Here is an 18,410-nt window from a genome sequence, read left to right as displayed (position 1 = left end):
ACTCACAGCTCAAGCAGAAATGCCCTCACCTGCCGATCTGAACGGTGGGCTCCGTGGCGTAGACTGTGCCCGTGAACCCGGTGTGCTCGGTGATGTAGGGCAGGGCCATCATGCAGTGATAGTTAGAGATGAGGATCACATCCACTGTAGACAGATCTATTAGCTCGGTCTGGAAAAAAAGGGGAGGGAGTGATACGTATCTGTGCGCGGCACACAGATCAGCATGATGGGGCTGAAAAATGACACTGTCAGAAGGCAGAGGAGCGGCTGTGGTGCTACAGAATAATGATGCAGTCCCTGTAATGTTTCCGGTCTCTCATACGGGGATATTCCCTAGTGCTGACGTGGAGCAGCAGGACAGGACGGCTGCTGATTTTACTAAAACAGAGTTCTGAGAGGCAGACGTATGAGGATAAATGACAACGGGACACTGGCCACTGCTGCCTGCCAGGTGGAGCCAGGTGACAGGAAGCAGCTGTGAGGGAGCACCACACAGGAAGCAGATCTTCAGAAGTCCACTGTGGCAGACAACTTTATTTTTTTTCGAGGTAACTTTTGACCACTAGTGCTGAATAGAGAACCACCCCCCCCCGCCGACAAATGTAGTGGCAGAGTCATAAAAGGAGGTTATACTCTTGTATTCTACCCTAATCACAACCCTCAGTCTACCCTTTACTCCACTATTAATGTCATGCGAACAGGGAAAAAGACAGGTTGGCAGGTGAGGAATAATGCTACTCATGTTGAGTAAATTTTATGAAAACTTTTAGTAGAAGGGAACAATTTTTACATAAATTTAAGCCCTACCTGCCTTAAAAAAAAATTATGAAGTATTTTTTTGGGGGCAATTGCTTCTGTGTTTTTTGTTTTTTTTAAAATATTTACTTATTCATTTGGTTGTGCTGGGTCTTAGTTGCAGCACACAAGATCTAGGCCCTTCACCAGGGATTGAACCAGGGACCAGCCATTAGGAATGCAGATTCTCAGCCCTGGACCACCAGGGAAGTTCCCCTACCTGCTTTTAAGGCTCAATTCTCTTCTTCCGCTAAGCCTTCCTGATTTGCCCAGATGAAAGAAAGCACTTCTTCCTAAGAACTGCCAAGGCACTTTGTGAATATCCCTCTTAAAGCAGTTACTACTCTTTACTATGGTGGGCACCTCAAAGTACCCCCTTGTCTCCCCAAACTGGAACATCTGAGATCAATAATCCCGTGGGACTCATCTCTGTCCCCTTCAAGCTGTGGCAGCCAGGACAGAACAGGCCTTGGTGGGTTGTTGTTGGAGGAATACATCGTGAGAAGCAGCGCCCTCTGTGGAGGCGCCATTGTGAGAAGCTAGCAGCTCTGGTTCAGAGACATCTCCTCAGTCTCTGAGCTCTCCCTCACGGAACTTATCCCACAGAAACTGCATGAGGTAGTACAGATAGCATGGGGTAACTCAAGAAAGAGTTTTTGTTAGGAGACTGGGGCACAGAGCCACTGTGTCCCCCACAGAGTAGAAGTAACAAAGATGTCTGCACCATATTTGCAAACGACAGAGATAGTGCACCATTTTGGCTGTGGGTATTTTCTGGTTGAATGACTTTATGTGTAAAGTAAATTGATTTAATAAAGCCACCAAGGCATAATCAGCTTCAGCTCCTTAGGACAGAAAGGAGATTAGAGTCAAAAGCTACTCACTGCCAAGGCAATGGCAATCTGTGTGAATAAAATGTCTAAGGACCACAACTTAACTCTGTGTTGCGTACTGCACTTCCAAGACTATGTCTTCACATTAATGAAGGAAGGTCTACTGGTCCTATTTCTCACCTCCTCTCCAGAACCCTTTTTAAACAAATGAGAAGGTTAAGACAGAGTAGCAGAGTGACAGGTACAGAAGAAAACAAGGGAAGGAGAGTTGAAGCAACAGTAAAGGCCAAAAACTCCCCTCCCTTCCTTCTACCTCTATAGAAACTGGGTAGGGATATTTGAAATTTCTCTTTAAGGATGTAAGAATCAGTCCACAGAGTCTAGAATGATAAGAAATCTGGTGAAGACAGCTGGAGGACAAATGTGTATACACACACACACACACACACACACACACACACACACACACGTATTGCGTGTATATATATCAAAGACTGCCTACATAAACAATTTTCTGAGAAATAAATTTAACATCCAAACTATGTTTGTGTATTTACTTTCACTCAATGATAGCCCATAAAGATTATTTTTAAACTTCTATATAGACACTTTGGTTCTGTGTGTGTGTGTGCACGTGTGTGCTCAGATGTGTCTGACTTTTTGCGACCCCATGGACTATTGCCAGCCGGGCTCCTCTGTCCATGGGATTTCCCAGGCAAGAATACTGGAGTGGGTTGCCATTTCTTCCTCCAGGGGATCTTCCTGACCCAGGGATCGAACGCCCGTCTCTTGCATCTCTTGCACTGGCAGGCAGATTCTTTACCACTGCGCGACCTGGGAAGCCCAATACAGACACTTGGATTCTACAGACCATGAACTGGATCAAAACAATTATAATTTATTGGCTGCTTATTGTACTATCCTAGACTTTAGGCACAGTCTGTCGTACAGACTTTGGGGGAATACAAAGATGTTTAAAGTAACTGCACTAGATTGTAAATTCCACGAAGACTAGAATTTTAGCTCTGTATGGCTCAGCCACAAGTCAGCCAAGGCTGGACTGTGTGTAAGTCCCTCTCTTCTGATTCCAATACTCTCCTATTTTCTTCTGATCGTACAATGCCCTGGTTTCCCTTGAAACAGTAAGTACTACTAATATGTCATGGGCTACCCTGGTAGCTCAGATGGTAAAGAATCTGCCTGCAATGCAGGAGACCCTAGTTAGATTCCTGGGTTGGGAAGATTCGCTAGAGAAGGGATAGGCCACCTACTCTAGTATTCTTGGGCTTCCCTAATGGCTCAGCTGGTAAAGAATCCACCTGCAATGCGGGAGACCTGGGTTCAGTCCCTGGGTTGGGAAGATCTCCTGAGAAGGGAAAGGCTACCCACTCCAGTATTCTGGCCCAGAGAATTCCATGGACTGTATAGTCCATAGGGTTGCAAAGAGTCGGACACGACTAAGCAACTTTCCCTAACATGTCATAAACTACAAATTCTGATGCAAGTTGTTAAAAAAACCCTATGGCTCTAGAATCCAACATATAACGCTGCTGCTTCTAGCTTGGCAAAAGTGAACTGTGGAATGGTGACTGTCTAAATTCAAACTTTAGTAGGAGTCTATGGAGCAAGTCAGAAACACCCCAGTACCCCAAGCCAGGGATCCTCTGCTGTTGGTCACAAGCTGAAGGCTGCAGTGGTCAATGCCACAGGCAGTAAACTGAAAAATAAAAGCACCTGGAAATAGGAACCTTTGAACAGATGGGGGACTGGCCCACCAGCTCCTCAATGACAAATGAAGACGACAACGTTTTATCAGCAGTTAGGGAGAGCTCAGCATTTTGCTGTCTCCTTCACCCTTGCTCCTATTACTTCACCACAAACTCTCCCTTATCTGCCAACTTCAATGACCACGTCCTTCTCTGCTGTTCTTCGCTCTCTTTTGCTCTAAAAGGTCACCTCACATAGTTCAAAGAGAGAGAGAGAGAAAGTTTATCTAAAGGGTATCAACAGAAGTTGTAGAAATGGAAAGAGAGATAGGAAGAAAGGACAAAACTAAGAGACACAGCACACCCAATTTCTTTTCTCTCTGGCGCTGAACTGTGAAAGTCTGTTTGACAGGCACCGACACCCCCAGGGCACATGGAAAGGGCAGAATGTGGCTTCTCAGTGATTTGCCCAGGAACCTGGACAGGCTACTGGCATCCCCACAGTTCTCCTTTGTGCTGAGAACTCCACCCAGGCCACTCTGGGGATTAGCCCTGTCAGTTGAGATGTTTCCTTTAAGACTAATGCAAACTGATCTTTGTTTCCTTTAAAACAATGGAACTGGACTCAGACACTTATAACAAGTCTCATTGTGATGATAATATGTAAGCAACAGATATCCGTAACTCAGTTCAGAATCTGAATTTCAAGCAACATTTCATGTGTTATTAAGTCAGCAAGAAGTTTTCCAGTTTACTGTACTAGCGGAATAACAGCAATTCCCAATTACCCAAGACTAGAAAAAGTCTGGCTAACCTAAGACAGAGGCATTATCCAATGGGCCCACTGCAATCCTGGATGTGAAACCTGTAGATTCGGAGGGTGTACTCTATTCATTGTACTCCATCATATCGCGTGCTTGAGCATCTGTGGATTTTGGTACTCATGGGGGCTCCTAGAACCCATCCCCTCAGATACTACGGGATGACTGTAATTACAAAACTGAAAGACTTAGGTTATTCTTTACCTTGCTCAATACTATGCCCCAGTGTGAATGTCACTGGGGATTATAAAAAGAGCTAGGAAGAGAATGACTTCAGTGATTTATGGACAATACAAAAAGCTCCTAAATGATCGAATTTTAGTCGTATAACAAAGTGCCTAGGATAAGACTCATTTTGATTTCAAAATAAGAAGTTCAGCCCCTTAAAATTATTTCTTGTCTTCACTTTGAGACATGATCAGAAATGCTTTGTTCCTATAATAAGATTCACTTCACTCTTACCTCTGGTAGGCAGAATTCGGGTACAGAATCCACAAATACATGACCTGAGCACTCCTTTAGCTCCTAAAAGACATGAAAGAAAAAAAATTCTAGGACGAGATGGGTCAATAAACACAGTGCCAAAGAAATTCCATCCCCAAACCAGACTCTCTTTGAAGTGTTGCAGAAGGCTGGAGTTGGAGGAAAGTGGGAGAAGGTTATTAGGTCAACTGGTTCTTGTTTAAGCTCAGGGCAGCTGAACATTTTATTCAGTATTAAAAAAAATCAGGGCGTGCATGCACATTTCTTGATGCTTCTTTAAGGAAGCCATGTGTGGAGACAGGCTGCTTCCACAACTCCGACCCAGAGCTTTCCAAATAATAGTTATATGAACTACACCAGCAATATCAGAATGATCTGGAACAGACAGTGATGGAAGCAGACTCCTGGGTTTTACCTAAGATCTAAGGGATCAGACATGGAACCTATATCCATGACAAGCGTGTCTAGTGATTCTGTTCTGCAATTAGACTGGGAGTCCAGAGTGCAGATAAATGAACTGGAACCCCTTTCTCCTCCTACCAAGGTTTGAGGGGCAAATAAGGAAGGAGATGAAGAATACAGGATAGGGATTAAATCACACCCCCACCACCATTCAAAAGAAAACGCTGTATTTATACACTGCAACTCCCCACACTGCCCATGACCTACCGTATTTAATAGGCCTATCTTCCTTCAAATTCTTTCACAAACAGACCCTGAGAAAAGGGTGTGTGAAAGCTTATAAGAGAGGTGCTAAAAAAAAAAAAAAAATAGCAGGAGGAAGGGCAAGTGATAAAAAAAAAAAATAGCAGGAGGAAGGGCAAGTGATAAAGGGCAAAGAAGCTGGCCGATAATAGATGTGTCACACAGCCACATTCCACCGTGGGCAAAGGGGAGACTCTGAGAAACGGTATCAAACGTACACCCAGGAGTGATTCTACCCAGAGGCAAGGGACCTGGGATATTTATACAGCAATTTCTGCATCTAGGGGAGCTTCAGGAAAAAACTGTCAGGCAAAGCCATACAAATGCCAGCAGCTGTAAAATTCCTTTTGAATTTTACAAGTCTCCTATCAGAAGCTTAGAGAACATTTTCTACTCTTGTCTTCCATTGTAAATTCCGGTTCTTCTCCTTATATGACTACCATTTAACCAGTGAAATGCAGAGCCAGAAAGAGACTGAAACCATTTGTAATTACAATATACCTGCCAGTGAAAAACAAATGAGCAATTGCGGTTAATGGAGGAAGACCCCCAATTCCCTTGGGATGAGATTAAAAACGATTAAAGACAGATCATGGGAAACTGCAAAGCACTGCCCAGCCTTTCATCGGTTGTGTAATCTTCTTCCCCACACTCCCCATGCCCTGCCATGTACCAGGGTGCGGGGTCTGTCTACCTCGCCTGACAGATCCTCCTCTGAGGTGCTCATCTTTCCTGGCCTGGAGCAGCGTATTTGCCATTCTGAGCACTTACAATGTCACTGTATTTTATTCGCCACTCCCTCCTAATGAAATGCTCCCACAGACACATGCGAGTCATCTTGCTCACAATGCATGGGTAATGGGATGCTTCTGAGCCTTTCTCTGGGAACAATGATTTACAGCCAGCAAGAGACACAGGCTGAAATTTCATCAGGTGCGCAGGTTCTTGAATGTCACCTAATTTTACAGTTAGGCTATGAGGGAAATCTGATTTCAAGTCATGCATCTGGCTTGCACTTGAAGCCGGGGTGAGGGGGCAGGTACAGGAATTAATTCTGTAAAAAGAGCTCCTCTTTATTTTACAATATCTATTAGGAGAAGGAAATGCCTTACTCAGATGAATCATTTTAAGGATCCTCATATTCAGTCTTTTAATTATGAAACTGGGGAGAGGAAGAATGACATGGAGGTGTAAGAATGGCGTGGATAAGCTTTACAGTGTCTAATCTTCCTTTATCTCTCATTTTTTTCAGAAGAAAATTTGGCTAGATAAGTTTTAACTTTTGTTTTGTATCTCTGGTCTCTCACATGGAACTTAAATGCCTAAAATTGATCTGAGGAAGGACATACCATGAAGACAATCTAATGGCAAAAATTTAACAGCCTTGAAAAAAATAAAAAGTAATTTGAGTCATTCACAGTTTAGGCCTAGTTAGCAATTAAAGTCATTAAGAGAACTCCAAATTCCTGCTGCTGCTGCTGCTAAGTCGCTTCAGTTGTGTCTGACTCTGTGTGACCCCATAGACAGCCTCCTACCAGGCTCCTCTGTCCCTGGGATTCTCCAGGCAAGAACACTGGAGTGGGTTGCCATTTCCTTCTCCAATGCATGAAAGTGAAAAGTGAAAGTGATTTGTGTTAAAAGAACCATGTTCTTTTTTCACAAATTATAAGAGTATCCATGCCAGGCTACGATCATAGATCATAGACTGGAAGGCCCTTTGTTCACGTTTACTTGAACACGTGATTCCCTCTCACGGCCCCAGAGCACATGGCCTAGAAGTGAAACACTTGGCTCCTCAGTCTATTCTCCACTCTGCAGTCAAAGTGGTCTGAGCAGAGGATGACCCTGCCTGCAGCAACCTCTGTGGCCCGTCGTTACCTAAAGAAGATTCAAAGTTTTGACAATGCCCTATGTGACCTGGTCCCTAGGAGAGCCGTTTAAAACTCAACAGTGTTTGGTGGGCTTTAAAGTTATTTTAAAAAAAAGTTCACTCCTTACAGGAAGAGTCAGTATAGCCTCAAAACGAAATGAGCTGGACGGAATTCTCTAACAAGCAATGCCAATGAAACACTCATCACAATTCTAGAAATAATAGCTTTCTTTTTGGGGTGATAAAATGTATTTCCAGCTGAAGTCCCTAGATTTTACACATGAGAAAACTGGATCTGAATCTGAACACCAAGACTCCTTAAAAAGCTCTTAAAAACAGTAATTACCAAGTACTGAAGACTCTACATGGGTCACAGGAGTTTTTAGGGAGAAGACCAAGGGGAAGAAATGAACCCAGTAGTCACATTACTGTCGGGTGACTGCAGAACGACAAGATGGCTTCCCAGTGGGTGCAGATACACTTCAGCTTATCATTACCTTGTCCAAGAAAGCGTTTCCATCCTTTAGGGACCAGCCAGGAAGATTGGACAGTCTGGGACTGCAAAACAAAAGATTAAATTATCCTAAATAGATTATAATCCTCAGTGATTTCATGGTGACTGTACCGGCTCCACAAAATGAAAAACAGTTGAAAGGAGTGGCAGCAAGGCTCACCCAAAGTAACAATCAGAAAGATGAAAAGTAACCAAGTGGTATCAAGCTTAAGAATTACGTGGCAATGGAACATTAAAAAGTGAAAGAGTTCTGCCCTCAATTGGGAAAATTAAAAGAATGCTATGCAGAATAATGAAGAGAAAAAAGAAAGATGAGGCACGACAGCATTGTATAGTTTTGCAGTCACTGGCCCTGACTTCTCCTTGCTTGCGTTTGACAACAGGCCTGAGGGGAAGGCCGAATGGGACCCTCATATTGCGGAGGACAAAACAGGCTCAGAGAGGTCAGGTGTCTGTCAAGAACACTTAGCTGCCTACCAACCAGAATTTACCACAAATGAAAATCAGAATTCGGCTCAAAGTCACCTCTGGATTCATTGCTTAAATGAATTAGTCACTTGTTACCTGTACCTTGAGTTTCCAATTCTGGCAAATGAAGCTAGCTTTTCTCAGTGTTATAAAACGACACCGTATCTCAGTGAGCAACTTCTAGAAGGTGAGGTTAATTTCACATATATGTTATATCAAAGAAATCTGAACCAGAATCATTCACTTTGGCAAGCTCAGAATTTAACTGAGTGCTACGAGCTGACCAGAAGAATTACACTGGAGGCTGAAAACGCAAACACTTTGGGAGAAAAAAAAAATGTTGGTAAAAAGAAAAACTTAATGACCAAGGTGATATGTGAAGAAAACACATCAGAAGCACAAGGTAGATTGCAAAAGGATTTTAGCACTTCAACACAAAATTAAATTAAAAAATAAAGGGCAAAGTATGGGTGTGGGACTAAAAGACCCTACAACCCCAAACCAAATGAATGTATAGTACTTTATCCTCTTGCTAAACTGATTATCATCAAATTCTGACTTTGTAATTAGGTGCTAGGTATGAAACTCAAATTGAAACAAATAATGTGACATATTTGTCAATCTTCCAGCAAAGATTAAAAACCTGAATAATATATATATATATATATATATATACATGCATCTGATTTTAGCAAAAAAGGTAAGAATTTGACATAATTCCTAGTTCACAGAAAAGCTGTTAAGAATATAAGTACAATGAAGTCCCACATACCCTTTGCCTAGATTCTCTGTTTACATTTTGCCTTTATTAGTCAAAAAGTGAGAATTCTGAATTTCATTCTTGAGAATGAAAATACTACTAGGAGAATCAAATTTGGCTGGCATAAATTACATCTGAAAAACTTAAAAAAAATGCTTGGAGTTTTCTCAGAAAAATACTCTGTTACCATTAGATGTTGAATTTCCATTTCATTTCATAGTCACATGTGTACCTTCACTTAGAGACTTTTTAAAAAAATATTTACTACCAGATCAGATTAAAAAACCAAGCATTCTAATAAAAGCGTAATGATAGGCCAGTCTCAATACTATTCTCATTTCATGCACGTGGACTCTTTACAGGAAGGTTATAAATGTCCACTTCCCTTTACAAAGAGAACTGGATCAGAGGACTTGTATCCTGTTTGTTCCCTACTAGACACACACAACTCAGCCTTCAAATTACAGATGATTGATTCAATTAGTTTTGTCCTCAACAAGTGATTAGAAATGGTATGCTGCTGTGCTCAGTCGCATCCGACTCTCTGAGATCCCAAGGACCGTAGCCCGTCAGGCTCCTCTGTCCATGGGATTTCCCAGGCAAGAATATTGGAGCGGGTTGCCATTTCCTTCTCCAGGGGATCTTCCTCACCCAAGGATCAAACCTGTGTCTCCTGCACTTCAGGCAGATTTTTTTTACCGTGTGAGCCACCAGGAAAATCCATTTGCTGCTTATTAAAAAACAATTTTTTTTAAAGTAAAAATTTCAGGTATTATTGTTGGCTAAACATTGTTTATAACATCAAAGACTTCTATGAAATATCTGGAGTTATTTTGGATTTGAGAAATTGCCTGTAGATGGGACTGAAGGCTCAAAGAGCCTGACCACGTTGTAACAATAGTGCCAAAGATAAAGGGGCACAGAAACGGAGCCCCCGGCGGCAAATGGATGCTGACTATAGAGATGCAAAGGGTTGTTTTTAGGTCCAATTAGGTTAATGACTAAACTATGAAGAGCTAGTAAATGTTAAGCTACCAAAGAGGAAGATAATGTACTACTTTGTTCTTAATGATTACAAAATTTCACCATGTAAATTTTTTGAACAAGGAAACAAGTCTCTTCACAAAAATCTACATTAAAGAAACATGGGAGGTAATGATATTAGAAAAATTCTGATTACAGATGAACACATCTTTGTACCCACTATTTAACAATAATTTCTATGGGAAAAAAGGGCGCCAATAAAAAATGTTAGTCAAAAAAATATGTATACAAAAATTTTTTTAGTAGTTTTAAAAACAGGTAAAGTATAAGTAACTAAATAAACAACCTAAGGTATTTGAAAATAACCTATTGTCTAGAAAAACAGTGAAAGGTAGAATGAACATGGTATCCAATTCATTTTCTCTTTATATGTTTCATTTTCCCATTTTCCGGCTTTGAAATGCATTACTTTTATAATCAGGAAATAGTGCGAGAGGCATGACTACATTCATTCATTCAAAATATATAAAAGCTTACTCTTGATTAAAATAGGCAAAGTAGAGGGATATGGCAATAAATAACCCTTGAGTTTGAGGAGCTTGCACTGCAGTACAGGGAGACGGTAAACAGCAATTACAATGGATTAAAATAAACGCTCCGACAGGGAGCGCAGAGGTACTATGGTTCATACAGGAAGGGCACTTGTGACAGTGTGCAGAGGTGTGAGAGAGCAGGAACACGGAACAGGAGCACGAGGTGAAGACAGAAAGAGGGATAGGGAACGGCCTCATCATTTAGTGAAGTGTTGAAGCGGGAAAGAGGTATTCATCTTCACTTGTTCATTCATGAGTCTTGATTTATGTGTCAGGCACTCAGAGGCTGGTGATACTGACCACGAGCAAAATGTGCCTGTCATCCTGACAGGGTAGGGGAAACTGATCAAGTAGTCACACACACAGAGAGCAAGCTGTTACTAATGATGAGGCAGCGTCACACAAAGCGCCACGGAGTCTCCTAACACGAGAGTGATCTAGGCAGCATCGGGACCCCTTGAGTCCCTGCTGATCGAGCTGATATCTGGATGTTGGGAAGTCAAGGGGCAAGTGTGTGTGTGTGTGTGTGTTTGTGTGTGTATGTGTGGTGATTTGTCCTTCACTGTGTCTGACTCTTTGCGACCCCATGGACTGTAGCCCACCAGGCTCCTCTGTCCATAGGGTTTCCCAGGCAAGAATACTGAAGTGGGTTGCCATTTCCTCCTCCAGGGGATCCTCCCAACCCAGGGATGGAACCCGCATCTCCTGTGCTGGCAGGCGGGTTCTTCATCACTGAACCATCTGTAGTGGGATCAAAGGGCAGGGTTTGGAGGGAATAGAGCAAGAAGATGGCTGCAAAGCCCAATCACTCTCACCAGCCCTCAGTATGGATGTCTTAAAAAAGGTCATTCAAATGAAATTTCATGGAGAGTCCCATATACACTACTCTCCCCCTCAACCAACAAAAATGCCATCTCTCTGTCCTTCCCATGTAGCAAGCGGTATCAGAAATTATTTCAGAGAGGAGCTCCTGCTTAGCAGGTAGGCTAAGGCAAAGGTGGGATGGGGGAAGGGTGGAGAGCCTTCTTGGCTGAAGGAACAATCTGTGTAGACTGCTCCCAGGTAGGAGAGAAGTCTTTGAAACTGAAGGAACACAAAGAGCAGGAGACTAGAAGGGTATCAAATGTACCAAGAGGAACTTGGTACTTAACCTAAAAGCAATGAAAAAATCCACTGAAAGATCTTAAACAGATGAGAGACGAGATTAGATCAGTCTTTCTGTTAATAAAAGGTGATTCTGGAGAAAACTGACATCAAGTACCCTCTGAAAACATGTGCCACCATTTGTGTGGTAATCCTACCAAAAACAGTAAGCCCAACCTCACTGTGAAGAATCACGAGACCAACCCAAACTGAAAGATGTTACATAAAATAATTGGCCTGTACTCCTAAAAATGGCAAGGTCATCAAAGACACAGGGCTGTGAAGACATGACTGAATGCAATGTCATCTGGATTGAACCCTGGACCAGTAAGTTGCTTTTCTTTTTTGCTATAAAAGGCATTACAGAGAAATATGAGCTGGTGTAGCTTGGGAAATATAAATAAGGTGTTAAGTTGCTTCTGCCACGTCCGACTCTTTGCGACCCCATGGACAGTAGACCGCCAGGCTCTTCTCTCCACTGGATTTCCCAGGCAAGAAAACCGGAGTGGGTTGCCATGCCCTTCTCCAGGGCATCTTCCTGACCCAGAGACTGAACCGCGTTTCTTTTTTTTTTTCCTCTAATTTTTTATTTTTTAAAATTTATTTTAATTGGAGGCTAATTACAATATTGTGGTGGTTTTTGCCATACATTGACATAAATCAGCCATGGGTGGACATGTGTTCCCCATCCTGACCCTCCCTCCTACCTCCCTCCCCATCCCATCCCTCAGGGTCATCCCAGTGCACCAGCCCTGAGCACCCTGTCTCATGCATCGAACCTGGACTGGTGATCTTTTTCACATATGGTAATATACATGTTTCAATGTTATTCTCTCAAGTCATCCCACCCTCACCTTCTCCCACAGAGTCCAAAAGACTGTTCTTTACATCTAGGTCTCTTTTGCTGTCTTGCATATAGGGTCATCATTACCATCTTTCTAAATTCCATATATATGCGTTAATATACTGTGGTGTTTTTCTTTCTGACTTACTTCGCTCTGTGTAATAGGCTCCAGTTTCATCCACCTTATTAGAACTGATTCAAATGTATTCTTTTTAATGGCTGAGTAATACTCCATTGTGTATATGTACCACAGCTTTCTTATTCACTCATCTGCTGATGGACATCTAGGTTGCTTCCATGTCCTGACTATTATAAACAGTGCTGTGATGAACATTGGGGTACACGTGTCTCTTTCAATTCTGGTTTCCTCAGTGTGTATGTCCAGCAGTGGGATTGCTGGGTTGTATGGCAGTTCTATTTCCAGTTTTTTAAGGAACCTCCACACTGTTCTCCACAGTGGCTGTACTAGTTTGCATTCCCACCAACAGTATAAGAGGTGAACTGCGTTTCTTATGTCTGCTGCATTAGCAGGCAGGTTTTTTACAAGTAGTGAAACCTGGGAAGCCCAATATAGCTCAGATATTAGGATGATATCAATGTAAGTTTCTGGATTTTGATTATTGTGCTGTGGTTATGTAAGAGAATGTCCTCTTATAAAACAGGAACTTGAGTATTTAAGGGGCAAAGAAGCATCCTGTCTGTATCTTTCAAATGGGTCAGAGAAAACTATATATGTATGTATTAAGAGGAAGTGATAAAGTGAATGTGATAAAATGTCAATAACTGGTAACAATAATTGGGAATTGTGTGTACTATTCTTGCAACTTTTCCATAATCTGAAGTAACTCCAAAATAAAACATTACAAAAAAAGAAGACTCTGGATTCAGACAGGGGCAAGGACAGAATTGAAGAAACTGGTTAGAAGGCTTCGGCAGTAATGCATGTAAAAGAGGATGACGGCCACCACAGTAGCACTTATGAGAAGTGACGGGAGTCTAGCACTATCTAGGAGGTGAAAAATGACAAGGCTCAATGAAAGATTTGGCTTCTCTGGTGGCTCAGTAGTAAAGAACCCACCTGCCAATGCAGGAGACTTGGGTTCAATCCCTGGGTCAGGAAGATCCCCTGGAGGAGAAAACGGCATCCCCACTCCAGTATTCTTGTCTGGGAAACCCCATGGTCAGAGGAGCCTGCCCAAAAGAGTTCATGGGGTCGCCAAGAGAGTCAGACATGACTCAGTGACTACACAACAGCAGCAACAACAAACGGAAGACCGGGTGCAGGGAGGGAGGAAGGCGGCATCTGGGGAACTCCCAGTTCTCTGGCCTTTCTATCAGGATGCCCTTTCCTAAGACAGGGCAGCAACGGGCGGGACCAGGTCTGGGAGGGTTGGTTCTCCTCTTCTGGACCAAGTCTAATCACCATCTCAGTTTGAGGCATGCTGAGTTCTGAAGTGCTTTCAAAGGTACATCCAAAGACAGAAGCCGAGTGGGTGTTTTGGATTTATGAATGTGGAACTCAGAAGAGCATTATTAACTGAAAAATATACATTTGTAAGTGACTGTCTGGATGGTTATCGAGGCCTTGAGCATTTATTAAATTCCCTTGGTGGAGGTTCTGTGGCTAAGCACCGAGTACTTTAGAATTCTGATGTGTGATGGCTAGATGGAGGAAACTGAATCCCGAAAGGAGACAGGAGAGGAAGAGTCAGAGAAGTAAAGAAAACCAGGATGGCATGATCATGGAGGAGAGTGATGCTAATGGCCGAGGAGAATGAGGGTGACAACTGAGTATAATAGCTAATGACATGGAAGTCATCTGTGATTTTACTGAGAGATGTCCTGGTGGGTTGTGTGGGCAAAGCAGATGGGAGAGGAGCAGGAATGCTGAAGGGGACAGTGGAGCTGAGAGAACTTAAAAAAAATTTTAAGTTAGAAGTGATTGAGCATAATTAAATGGGAAGGAATAAGTCAAGATGGAAAGATTCAAGATAAAGGAAAGATTATAAAAGTGAAATGACTCAGAGGCGAGAAGGGTTGAAAACCAGAGAAGATAAAGTGATTCATTCATTATCACAAATATTTACTGAGCAGCTACTGCATATCAGGAACTATTTTAGGCACTGGGGATACAACAGAGAGCAAACCAAATCTCTGCCCTTATAAAACTTGTCTCTCATTAGAGAAGAAGATGATATGTAAAGCAAATATGTCTGTATGATACAACGAGAAGTGCTCTGAAGACCAACAAAGCAGGACAAAGAGGTGGGGGGGGGGGGGGACTGGGGATTCTATTAGTATTTCAGCCAAGTAGATTGCCAAAATTTTGAGCAAATGAAGACACTTTTTGTGGGGAACTGCCATGGGCTGCTAATCGTCCCATTAGTATAATGTCCCTCTGAGAGAAAAACAATGACAAGAAGAGAGGGTAGAAGCAGATTTTCTATCTACTTGAGAACACAGAACTGGTTAAAGACAGGAATGAACAGGACAGGGAAAACATGCAGCGAGGACTATCTACACAACCCAGGTTTGAATACCTAGATGACCCATGGCCCTACAGAGTATGTGGGTGCCCTTTTGGGAACCCTCAGCATAGCCTGCTTTTTCTTTTTTTTAGTATTTATCACAAATATATAGACAGTTGTTTTTGTAACACAAGTATAACTAAATCTTCAGCAGTGTAATTCTTTTTCTCCTGATGGACTACAAATTCCGTGAGGAAAGAAGAGCTGTCCCGTTCTTGTCTGTGTCCTGTGGTCCAGGACACTGCAGATTTTTAACATCAAGGGAATGAACATTTTAATCATTGGAGGGAAACAGACAATGATATTAGGCTATTTTAATAAGGAAAAACTTGTTCATCATTGTCGTCAAGAAATACATGTGACACCTACAGTTCCTGAATCAACTCTGAATACACTTCTTTTCTCTTTTGGATAGTATCAGTGGATGGTAAATGTACTTCTAAGTGCTGGGTGTGATTATAACTGAATGCTATCAGTTATGCATAAAATGGAATCTGGAATTCTCTTTGGTCTTGTCCCACCACCTTACCTCATGCCTCTGTTGTTGTTTAGTCTCTCAGGCACGTCTGACTCTTTGTAACCTCATTGACTGTGGTCTGCCAGGTTCCTCTGTCCATGGGATTTCCCAGGCAAGAACGCTGGAGTGGGTCGCTATTTCCTACTCCAGGGGATCTTCCCGATCCAAGGATCAAACCTGCATTTCCTGCATTGGCAGGTGGATTCTCTACCACTGAGTCACCGCTGTATGCCTTATCTCAGAAAAAAGTCAATCCATTTTAATTATACCTTTTCTAGAAGGTTCATGGGGTTATCATTATGAATAATCACTGAACACAGTGAATTCTTCAGCAGTGAATGAGAACACATGAGATGGTTTACCTAGCTTGTTAAGCTTTTAAGTTCTTAAATCTGCTTGAGATGGCTTCTGGGAGTATGCTTTTTGCTTTTTGCTACTGGGAGTATGCTGCTGCTGCTAAGGCGCTTCAGTCGTGTCTTGACTGTGCAACCCCATAGACGGCAGCCCACCAGGCTCCGCCGTCCCTGGGATTCTCCAGGCAAGAACATCTGCTTCTAAAAGGATCCGCTTCTTTTATAAACTGCTGCTTCTAAACAGCAGCAAGCTGGAAAACTGATCTCAAGGTCTTCGTAAGAGTGAATAGTGCTGCCTGTAGGCTTGGGGTAATCTGTCTGCTTTAAAACAAGGACTTTGGCTTCATATGTGATTCTGTGATATCTACAGATGATCAGTATCAGATACTGCTGCTGCTACGTCACTTCAGTCATGTCCGACTCTGTGCGACCTCATAGACGGCAGCCCACCAGGCTCCTCTGTCCCTGGGATTCTCCAGGGAAGAACACTGAAGTGGGTTGCCACTTCCTTCTCCAATGCATGAAAGTGGAAACTGAAAGTGAAGTCGCTCAGTTGTGTCTGACTCTTCACGACCTCAGGGACTGTAGCCTACCAGGCTCCTCCATCCATGGGATTTTCCAGGCAAGAGTACCTGAGTGGGTTGGCATTGCCTTCTGCAGTATCAGATACTAATAGATATCTAATACATAGATACCTACCAAAAACAAATGTCAGGCTTTATGATGTCAAGTCCTTGCAAATGATTCTAAAATTCAATTCTTGGGGCTTATCAGTTGACCATTTATCTGCTCCTACATGAATTAGCAAGAAAGATGAAATATACATGACCTCACTTGCACTGAGCAGTTGCAGGAACATTTTACAGAAGCTCAGAAGAAGTTGTAATAAAGACGTCAATCAATAAATCAATACAACACTTTCCATCAACCCAGCCAAAGAATATTATTTTAAGAACGTTTTTAAGGGAACCAAGTAAACTCTGGACAACACACAGGGCACTGCCATCTTGATGCTACTGGGGACCATTTTTCAGCCAACTAAAGCCCAGTCTATTTCAGATACATCAGTACACACCTTTGAACAAGTGGCAAAGGAAGGAAGTTGAGGGTGGAAGTCATGTCCAGTCCACAGTCCAACATAATGGTGGTTGATTTGAATTTGAGCACGTTGCATGGTAAGGTTGGGTGCCCTGACAGGCAATACTGAAAAGAAAAAAAAAAAAAACTTTTGTCAATAATCAATTACAGAAGAAGTCTCAAAAATACGGTGAATTAAATAAAGCTGACCATCTTCTCTCATTACAACAGGGTGTAAATTCAGCTAACTTTCTATATGGTTTCCTCCCTTTCACAGCTCTGGATACCACTTCCCCTAACATTCAGCATTCTCTACCTCCGATCATATCCAGTTCTTTGTAGGGTGCCAATTTACCTCTCGGGCAAGCAGAGTTTCAGAGAGGCCAAGGTTATTCCAAATAGATGGTTTCCAGGCTGTAGTTTTCTGCTCCATTCTCACATGACACATTCAAATCCCCCCTATCCCACCATCCCTAAGTACTGTGTGAAAGTGAAATAGAGTCAAAGTTGCTCAGTTGTGTCCACTGTGTGAAGTCAAATTAAATTCCAAGCTGGAATCTCAAACTGTGCTACAGGTTAAGTTTTCTCCTCTGTAAATAAGTCAGATGACTTTCCTTTAGGAGGAAACGCTGGGCAAAGGTAAACAAACAAGCCTTAGGGTAACGGCTCCTAATGGCTCAGCCTTGTCAGGACAAATGACCTCCCTGATGTGCAGATACCAGGCGGGAGTGACGAACACCAACTCCCAACCAATCAGGAGCCTCCTGCTTGTGGCAGCAGACCTCAGAGGTCACAGGGACAGGAGCCACCAAGGTGACAGGGCAAACCAACACGCCGACTGCAAGCACTCTTCACGTCTTCCTCAATGGAGTGGAGATGACAGATGCACCACACTGAGAATTATTTATATGGGATGGACTCTGTGTCACCTTTTATAATTTGACTGCTGCTCTGAAGGAAAAAATGAAAGAAGAGAAAAAAGACCTTTTCTCTCACGTTTTAAGTCATCTTACAGAAGCCTCTCTTGAACAGCAAAGTCCAGAAAATGGAAGGATCAATGTTTCATCTCCGGACAGACACATTTTCTTTCTGATTTAAGTAAAAATCAGGGTAAAGTGGGACTTCCCAGGTGTCACAGTGGTAAAGAATCTACCTGCCAATGCAGGAGACACGGTTTCAATCCCTGGGTTCAGGAAGATGCCCTGGAGAAGGAAATGGCAACCTGCTCCGGTATTCTTGCCTGGAGAATCCCATGGACAGAGGAGCCCAGTGAGCTACAGTCCATGTGGCTGCCGAGAGTCGGATGTGACTGAGCACCCATACACACACAGGTAATGCAACACCACTGCTGTCCCACATGGCCACCGCAGCTCCGGCTAAGTCTTCACAGGTACTGGTTGCTCTGCTGGTTCTACC

At 42.7% G+C, this 18,410-nt stretch overlaps 1 protein-coding gene across 1 annotated transcript in view; it reads right to left on the bottom strand.

Annotated features, from left to right (window-relative positions):
• The window catches only part of INTS9 (integrator complex subunit 9), a 126,778-nt gene that overhangs the window by 70,521 nt on the left and 37,847 nt on the right, over nt 1-18,410 (bottom strand). Inside the window, 4 exon segments of the mRNA NM_001046363.1 lie at nt 30-169; nt 4,618-4,680; nt 7,711-7,771; nt 16,993-17,120. Of these exon segments, the coding sequence (NP_001039828.1) occupies nt 30-169; nt 4,618-4,680; nt 7,711-7,771; nt 16,993-17,120 (392 nt within the window).

The sequence above is a fragment of the Bos taurus genome, chromosome 8, assembly GCF_002263795.3.
Source record: "Bos taurus isolate L1 Dominette 01449 registration number 42190680 breed Hereford chromosome 8, ARS-UCD2.0, whole genome shotgun sequence".
NCBI lineage: Eukaryota > Metazoa > Chordata > Mammalia > Artiodactyla > Bovidae > Bos > Bos taurus.
The sequence above is the reverse complement of the archived record's forward strand: the minus strand, read 5'-3'. Positions and strand labels throughout refer to the sequence as shown.